This window comes from Galeopterus variegatus, unplaced genomic scaffold (genome assembly GCF_000696425.1).
Source record: "Galeopterus variegatus unplaced genomic scaffold, G_variegatus-3.0.2 Scaffold70, whole genome shotgun sequence".
Lineage (NCBI taxonomy): Eukaryota > Metazoa > Chordata > Mammalia > Dermoptera > Cynocephalidae > Galeopterus > Galeopterus variegatus.
This window is the reverse complement of record NW_007726181.1, coordinates 1115161-1124472: the sequence shown is the minus strand read 5'-3', so window position 1 is coordinate 1124472 and position 9312 is coordinate 1115161. Positions and strand designations below refer to the sequence as shown.

General features: G+C 44.5%; 1 protein-coding gene across 1 annotated transcript in view; it reads left to right on the top strand.

Annotated features, from left to right (window-relative positions):
• The first annotated feature begins 7715 nt into the window (after nucleotides 1-7715).
• LOC103594702 (maestro heat-like repeat-containing protein family member 1) overlaps nucleotides 7716-9312 on the top strand; it is a 42024-nt gene continuing 40427 nt past the window's right edge. Inside the window, exon 1 of the mRNA XM_008577960.1 lies at nucleotides 7716-7754. Within this exon, the coding sequence (XP_008576182.1) occupies nucleotides 7748-7754 (7 nt within the window). The 5' untranslated portion in view covers nucleotides 7716-7747. The remainder of the gene's footprint in view (nucleotides 7755-9312) is intronic.

The following is a 9312-nucleotide window of genomic DNA, read 5'->3' as shown; positions in this document are numbered from 1 at the left end:
AAGAAATGAGTGATCGCTTGCTTGAGTAAATGAAAGCAGCAGTGACAGTGACAGCGACAATAGGATAGAGTGAGAAGCAAGGTACAGTCCGAGGAGGTTACTGTTTAGTGGGGAAAGCAGCCCCATCCTAAGGATATACCCTCCTTTTTTTTTTTTTTTTTTTTTTTTTTTTTTTTTTTTTCCGTGTCCGGCAACGGATCGCAACCCTCAGTGTTGCCCCCATACCGGACCGGGGACTATACCCTCCTTTTGAAGCACTGCCCTGAGAGTGGGGTGGGAGCTGGCAGAGGTGTCTCACCAATCCCTTGATCCAATTCATCTGTGTAGACAGCTCGTCAGTGCCCCCTTCCTCCACAGGTTTTTGTGAGTGGGTGGAGGGGAGATGTCTGTGCTCAGGACGATGCCACACTTTGCCAGCAGAGGGCAGAAGGTCACTTCTCATCCCAGTTGTAAGCTCAGCGCTCCCTGGGATTCTATCATTTTATTTTTTGGTGGCTGGCGGGTGTGGGGGTCTGAGCCCTTGACCTTGGAGTTTCCAGCACCATGCCCTGAGTGAGCTAGTCAGTCAGCCTGGATTCCACTACGTGCCAGGCCCTATGCTAGGCACTGGGGATGCAAGCTAGGCTATGGGGCCCTGCTCTGGAGGAGGAGCCCACGTCTAAGAGGGGGAGACTGCCATGGAAACAGAACCGTGGGGTGAGCTGCTGAGGCTGAAGTCTCTTCAGAGGACGGGGGAGAAGACGGACATCAAAAAGCGCCCCGTAGGCGGTGATGTTTGAACTGAGTCTTGAAAGATGATAGGTTTTTCCTAGTGCAGGAGGCCAGGCAGGGCATCCCGGATGGGGGGACCAGGGCCCAGGCTTGAAAAAGCGTGCTGGGAGGGGGCAGGAGAAGGGTTTCTGGAGCTGGTGGATCCTGCAGGCCTGTGCTTGACTGCCATGCTAAGGAGTCTGGACTAGAACCAGGAAGGAAATGCCACAGCATTGAAGGGTTTGAATGAGGGGATAGCACAGTCACACTCGCAATTCTAAAAGCGTCGCTGTTCTGCCCGTGTGGTGGACGGCTGTGGCAGGGATGTGGGAAGGGCAGCCTGCAGGCGGGTGGCTGGTTAAGATTTGCTTGGAACAGGTGGAGTGAGAGATGGAGGTGGTCTGAACTCAGGTGGCAGCCGCAGGAATGGAAGGGAGCGTTGGACGTGCAGTTGAAAGGACAGGTCTGAGGGCCGAGCCCGTGGCGCACTCGGGAGAGTACGGCGCTGGGAGCGCAGCAGCGCTCTCGCCGCGGGTTCGGATCCTATATAGGGTTGGCCGTGCACTGTGCACTCACTGGCTGAGCGCGGTGCGGCCGGTCTCAAAAAGGAAAAAAAAAAAAAAAAAAAAAAAGAAAGGACAGGTCTGAGGGCCGAGCCCGTGGCGCACTCGGGAGAGTACGGCGCTGGGAGCGCAGCAGCGCTCTCGCCGCGGGTTCGGATCCTATATAGGGTTGGCCGTGCACTGTGCACTCACTGGCTGAGCGCGGTGCGGCCGGTCTCAAAAAGGAAAAAAAAAAAAAAAAAAAAGAAAGGACAGGTCTGGCCTTAGATGGGGTAGGATGAGGTCAGAGTTCTCTCAGGTTTCTGGCTTTGGTGGCTGGGGTTGGGGGAGGGATTGCAGGTGGCAGCTGATGAGATGGTTGACAGACGGGAGGAGGAGAGATCTCTGGAGAAAGACTGTGAGTGGTGACGAATATGGGGCATCATGAGCAGCCCTCCGTCTCCTCCTCACCGTCCCCCTAATCTAGCTCCTTACTGCTCTGCACTGGTTCTGTGGTGGTGGCTTCCTGTGGGTCGCACAGTGTTCGGTCTCTTCCTGTTGGGATAGCTAATGAATCCTTTCATTCACATGTATTTAATGTATTTATTGGCAGCCCATTGTTGCAGGCGCTGGGCTAAGTTCCTTCCCCCTTAGGGCTTGTGGCCTGGGGCTGGTGAAGATGGTCCTTCTCGTAGGGGAGGGAGAGGCTACCGTCGGCACGTCCCGGGAGGAGCACTCGGTCGCGAGAAGGTTTCCCGGAGGAACGACGTCTGGGCTCGGCTGGGTGAGCACGAGCCCGCCCAGGGCGCGGGCGTGCAGAGCGCCTCCTGCAGCGTCGCGGAGCAGGCGCAGAGCGGGGGCCTACGCTAGGCCAGAGGCCGGCGACGAGCGGGAGGGACGGGTGTCCCACTCTCACGCGACCTGCGTGTCAGGCGGAGGAGACGTACAGTCGACGAGACTCATTCAGAGAGCGGCAAGTGCCACACAGGCCGCGGGGACGGGGACGCCGCAGAGAGCTCCCGGGGCTCCCTTCGGCGGGGTCCGGGGAGAGCGCTGAGGCGGGCGCGTGCTGAGGGGCGGAGCTGCTGCTGAGTGCACGGACCCTCAGGCCCGACGCAGCCTCCTACTGCTCGGTGGGTGACGCTGGGGTCCTAAGGCGCCCCCTGGCCCCCTGCCTTTCTGTATTCTCCATGTTGTTGGTGCCGTTCGCCCTTGTCCAGCCTGAAACCCGGGGGCGAGCCGCCCCCTCCGACCTCATCTAAGCGCCGCCCAGCTCTGCCTCTTTCCACCTCCAACGTCCCCTCGGAGGTCCCGCCTGTTGTTCTCTTCATCTCCACGGCTACTGCCTTAGGTCTAGGCGACCATTATTTCCCGCGCCTGCCTCCAGTCTTGTCCCCTCAGATCCCCTCCACATTAGCAGCGCTGGCTTCTCTGAGTCACAGGTCCCCCGTGCCGCCCTTCAGAGGCCCCTGTGCCCGCAGCACAGCGGACAAGACCTTCCTCCCCACTGCTCGCTGCCCAGGAACGTCCCACCAGAGAGCCACCTCGTTAAATACGCTTTAAGGCGTCAATTTTTTTACAAAGGAATTGATTTACTTTTTAATTGAAAGTTACTGACTGTACAGGTTCATGGGGTACAGTTATATTTCAGGACATGTACACAGTGTGTAATGACCACATCAGAGACACGTTTATCCTGGCAAAAACTTACCATTTCTTTTTGATGAGACATTTGATCGCCTCTCTTCTATCCATTTGAGAACATATAATAAGTTATTGCTAATTATAGATGCCTAGCACTACCGTAGATCACCAGAACTTATCTTTCCTTTCTAGCTGTAATTTTTGTGTCAAAAGACCAGCCTCTCCCTTCCCCCCACCCCTTCCCAGCCTCTGGTAACCACAATTCTACTCTCTATTTCTAAAAGTTTAACTTATTATTTTTTTTTTTTAGCTCCCACACATGAGCAAGAACATGCGGTATTTATTAAGGTATCAGTCTTAATAGCGGCATAATACTGTCACCGTCTGGAGATGTTATACATTATTTCCCAGTCCTCCTCTTACTCTCCTCTGTATGTCACGTTGCTCTGGCCTCAGTGCCTCCTGCACAGCCTGTTGTCTTTGTTTGGGAGGTCCTTCTGCCTCCTGCACGTCCCTCTACCACTGTTCATCCTGAAAACCTTGCAAACTAGACCCTCTACTCTGACACCTTCCCTTCCCAGAGGTGACTGTGCCCTCTGTGCACTTTCAGAACACTGCACGTGCCTGTATCATTGCATGCGTTGCCCTGTGTTATAATTATTTGTTATTTTTTAAATCCTCGCTGTAAGTTTGAGTTCAGCATTTATACTAGATTTATCTTCAACACCCTCACAATTCCCAGCATATACAAAGTGCTCAAAAAATATCCGTTGAACTCCCCCGAATTAGGCTTTTTCTATAAACCTTCTTGCTTTTAAAAAACCGTTTTCTAATTTTTCAAATAGTTTAAATATATTTTTAAGAGAACATAGTTTAAAAATAAAAATTTTCAAGTGACAAAGTAACATGTTTATTTTAAACTGCATGAAATACATAGACAAGCCCTTGGAAGAAAATAAAAACTATTTATAAATCTACCATCTGGATATGTTACAATATGTTTTGATATATGTCCTTCCAGATTTATCTGTGCACTCATATGTATGTATATGTACACATACGTGTGTGTACGTATGCACCACACACATATGTGTTTATATTCTGTGTATATATCAATATATATATAAAGCAATATTATGCATACTTTTCATAACCTGTCATTTTTAAACTTAATGTCATGTGAACATTTCCCCATGTCATTAAATATTATTTTACAATTTTTTTTTTGTCCTTTTTGAGACCGGCCGCACCACGCTCAGCCAGTGAGCGCTATGAGTGCACTGGTCATCCCTATATAGGATCCGAACCCGCGGCGGGAGTGCTGCTGTGCTCCCAGCACTGCACTCTCCCGAGGGTACCACGGGCTTGGCCCTACAAAATTATTTTTAATTACCGCACAGTATTCTATCATATATATGAACTGTAATGTAAGCGTTTACATATTATTGAATATCAAGAGTATTTAAAATTTTTCCTATAGTCAAATAATACCACAGTGAACACATATATATGTAAATCCTTGTGTGTATTTTTGATCGAATGTAAGTTTTTTAAAAAAGTAATTCAGGTCCGGCTCCGTGGCTCACTTGGGAGAGTGCGGCGCTGGTAGTGCCAAGGCCCTGGGTTCGGATCCTATATAGGGATGGCTGGTGTGCTCACTGGCTGAGCGTGGTACTGACCACACTGCCGAGGGTTGCGATCCCCTTCCCGGTGGAAAAAAAAAAAAAAAGTAATTCATTCATTCTCTTTCAACAAATATTTATTGAGTAACGACTATGTGGCAGGTATACTGAGGAAGAAGTTATAGTAGTTATTTCTCTCCAGGAGTTATAACCGGGGAGGGGAAGCACCATTCCACCTTAGGTTCCTTAGAATAGGAGCTGTTGGGTTAGTTCCAGATGGAGCATTCCACCTGGTTGCTAAGATGTGATTATTTCTCAACAATCAGGTAGTGTTCCCAGGAGGTACTTCTGGGTCATGTGAACCTGCCCTTCTTTCTCGTGGTGCTGTTGCTTACCTCGTGTGGGTGAGCACAGAAACAGGCACGGGAGCAGAGTCAGGCCTAGAGAGGAGGTGAGTCTGAACATGAAAAGTGAATTAGGACAGCGGCCAGGTGAGGCCAGGAAAGGGTTGGATTCAAGGGATGCTTCATAGGTGGAGTCCTCTGTCCTTAGCGGGTGGTGGGGGTGGTTCTGGGTGGCGTGGCAGAGATGGTGTCGAAGATGTCTGAAGACGTGAGCGTTGTCTAGACATGGACATTAAGTTTGACTGGAGGGAAGATAAGTTCAATGTGGGGTGTATTAAGTTTGAAGTACTGCAAGAAATGAAGAAGTCTAGAATTTAGAAGTAAGGGTTTTACAGCTCAGACAGGATCTGGAAATGTAGATTTTGTTACCCTAAAATTGTTAAACATTCATTCTGAACTCTATATCTTTCTAACAAACTTCAAAGTTCACTAATTCTCTATATTTCTTCTGAACATGATAAGGATCTGAAACTCCTTAATCACCCTGCAATCTCACCCTTTCCATCTTCTCTGTCGTGTTATCTAATATTTTAGTTCCATCATAGTTTTAACTCCCTCAAATTAGTGTGATTATTATTACATTTTAACAGTCAGTAGTTATTCAGACTTACTAAGTGCTCAGTCAAGGTCCTAATGAGAAACAAATTATACACTCAAATTAGGATAATTCAAGGACAGTTTAATAAACAAACAAATAAATAAAATTAAATAAAGTGACTTTTTAAAGTTATGGATAGGGATTGAGAAACCCACAAGAGACAATGTAAGATGCTGGAGCTAGTAAAACCAGTCTTTATCACCCTTTGGCCTGAAGGGATCTGGGGAAGGAGCACTTACAGAAATTGAAGGAGAGTTGTGCATAGGGGACTATACTGAGAGAAGCAGTGACTTCAGAGGTATACGTCCAGCCAAGGATCACCCTGCAGGGAGGAACCAGGGGAATACATACTCTGACCTGACCATCCTCCCTTTCTCCAGTATCCGATTCGGGCTCCTCATTGGCAAAATCCAATTACAAGCTAACTTATTTGGTGGAGTCCATACTGGCCAGCCTCCTGAGGCATTTGGCAGAGTAGAGAAGGGCGTATGGACGATCCAGAGAGCCAAAACAGAAGATATTCAGTATACCAAGTGTTTTATTAATTCTTAGCACATAATTAATACATTTCTTGCATCCTACTCCTCATTTCCAGGTTTTTTTTGTTCCTTGCTGCAGGAAGGCAGTCTATTAGTATTTCTTTCAGTGAGGGCTTATGAATAATAAATTCCTTAGTAAATCTGAAAATGTCTTCATTTTTTCCTGACTCTTGAATAATAGTATAGCTAGGTATAAGTTTCTAAATTGATAGTTATTTTTCCTCAAAACTTGGAAGCCATTATTCCATTGTTTCATCTGCTGTTGCAAACTAGACATCTCCGGTTGGTCTGGTAGTCTTTCCTTTGCAGTTAATCTTTCTTTTTCTTTCTTTCTTTCTTTTTTTTTTTTTTTCCCTTTTTGTCTTTTTTCGTGACCAGCAACGGATGCAACCCTCAGTGTCGCGCCCGTACCGGACCAGAACCGGCAACGGGATCGCAACCCTCGGTGTTGCGCCCTCACCTTGCTCAGCCAGTGAGTGGCGGTCTGTACGTGGGATCCGAATCCTCAGCAGGAGCGCCGCCACGCTCCCAAGCGGCGCACTGTAGCAGTGTGCCACCGGGCCGGCCCTTTCTTTTTCTTTCTGAACCTTTTGTGACTCTCTCATTTTTCTTGACCCTTTATTTTATCTCAATGTATCTCGATATGGATTTATGTTTATTTATCCTGTGAAAGTCTTGATGTGGTTTTTCAATCTGAGAATTCATATCTTTAATTTTGGAAAATTCTCAGCCATTAACACTTCAACTATCACCTCTTGCCCACTCACTGTATTTTTGTAAATTCCTATTGAGTATATATTGGAGGTTTTCATGCTATATTCCATCTCTCTAAACCTTTCTTTTATTTTATTCATCTCTCTCTATATCTGTGTTATAGTCTGGGTGACTGTCTCTATCTCCCAATTCACTAATCTGCTCTTCAGCTGTGTCTAGTCTACAGTGAAACATATCTACTGAATTGTTTAATTCAATCTCTCTGTTTTTCTTTCCTGGATTTATCTTTTAAAAATATAGATACTTGCTTTTTTTTTTTAAGTTGGTTTTTAAATTTTATTTATTTATTTTTATTTTTCTATTTTTGGCTGGCTGGTCTGGACTTTGGTGTTTTAATCACCATGCTCTAACCAACTGAACTAACAGCCAGCCCTGCTACTTGCTTCCTTTTATTTTTAAGTAAAGACCTGTATTTGCCTTATAGTTCTTATTTTCTGTAATTTAAAACATTTTTTCATTATTAAATAAACACACATTAAAGTGCATGAAATAAATACATAGACCTCAATGAATTATCACAAATATCTATGTCACCAACATCCACGTAAAGAAATAAAACATTGCCAGCACCCCAGAACCCCCTACTGTGATCCTTCCTAGTCACTGCTTCCTCCCAAGATAACGATATAAAACTCACTTCCTTGCTTCTCTTTAAAGTTTTACTAAGTTTGCATCCCTAAACAAAATAGTTTATACTTGTCTGTTTTTGAATGTTTTATAAATGCAATAATGAAGTAGGTATTGTTTTGTGTCTGGCTTCTTTTACTCATTTTTTTCTTTTTCTTTTTTAATTTTTTACTCATTTTTAGATTTATCCACACTGTTTCAGGAGATTGTAGACGACTCATTTCATTGCAGCACACTATTCCATCAGATGAAGAGTATGTAATTATGTCACAATTTATTTATTCATTATAATGGTATTGAACATTTGGGTTGCTTCCAGTTTGCGGCTGTTGTGAATACGGCCACTATGAATAGTAATATGTCTGTGGGTGTGAGTAAGCATGAATTTCTGCTAGGTGTGTCCCTGAGAATGGATCACAGAGTGTGCATATCTTCAAATCCTAGTAGATAATACCGAATTGTTTTCCAAAGTGGCTGTATTATTTCGTACTCTCACTAGTAGTATATGAAAATTCCCATTGTTCTGCATCCTTGTCACTTTTGTTATTGTAAGCATTTTGAATTTAAGCCATTCTGGTGGGTGTGCAGTGATATGATTTTGTGGTTTTATTTTCCACTTCCTTAATTCTTAGAGAAGTTGAGGACCTTTTACTGTGTTTATGGACTATTTGGATATTCTCTTTTATGAATTCCTAATAAGTCTCTTGCTCATTTTTCTATTTGTTTGTTTTTTCTTACTGATTTGTAGGAGATGGTTATATATTTTGGATATGGACCCTTTGTTGATTTTATGGGTGACATATGTCCTTTTTTACTCTGTAGCTTGCCATTTTTACTCACCTAACAGTGTCTTTTAATGACCAATAGATCTTAATTTTCCTCCCAACATTTTATTTTGAAAAAATACCAAACCTGTAGAAAAGTTGAAAAAAGTTCAGTGAGCATACATTATTCTTCATTCATCAATTTGCTAAGATATTTTGCCATATTTGTATGCTCTCCTTCTTTCTCTTCCTCTCTCTGTCTCCCCACATACACACACACCCCTGAATCATTTCAAAGTAAATTCAGACTTATGTTATGGTTCTTTAAGTATTAAAGAAAAAAGGACATTTAAATAACATTATTATACTCAAGGGATTTAATATTGATTTAACAATATTATCTAATATATTAATTATGATATTATCATTATGATGTAGCCTGTGGTCAAATTTCCCCAAGTGTCCTTCAAACTTTCTTTATTGCTGTTTTTTCCCCCACCAGGAGTCCCCACTCATTGCAATCTCCTTTAAACTAAAACAGTCCACCCACCACATTTGTCTTTGGTTGTCCTTTAGACTGTTTCACAATCTGTTTGATTGATTGTTTTCTTAATATAGATTCAGGTTAAACATTTTGGGCAAAAATACTACATGGATAATGCATCTCATCAGGAGGTACATAATGGCAATTAGGTTCCATTAGTGGTGATGCTAAGTTTGATCACTGTCCATTGTAAAAGTACCCTTTTTCCCTGTGCAATTAATAATATGTAGGGTGGGCCGAGCCCGCGGCGCACTTGGGAGAGTGCGGCGCTGGGAGCGCAGCAGCCCCCCCTGCCACGGGTTCGGATCCTATATAGGGATGACCGGTGCGCTCACAATGCTCACTGGCTGAGCGCAGTGCGGCCGGTCTCAAAAAGGACAAAAAAAAAAAAAAAAAAATGTAGGGCGATACTTTGAGGCTAGATGAATATCTTGTTCCATTGATGCTTCTTGCCTGCATCAGTTATTTCATTCTATCATTCCTTCTATGTTTATTAGTTGGCGT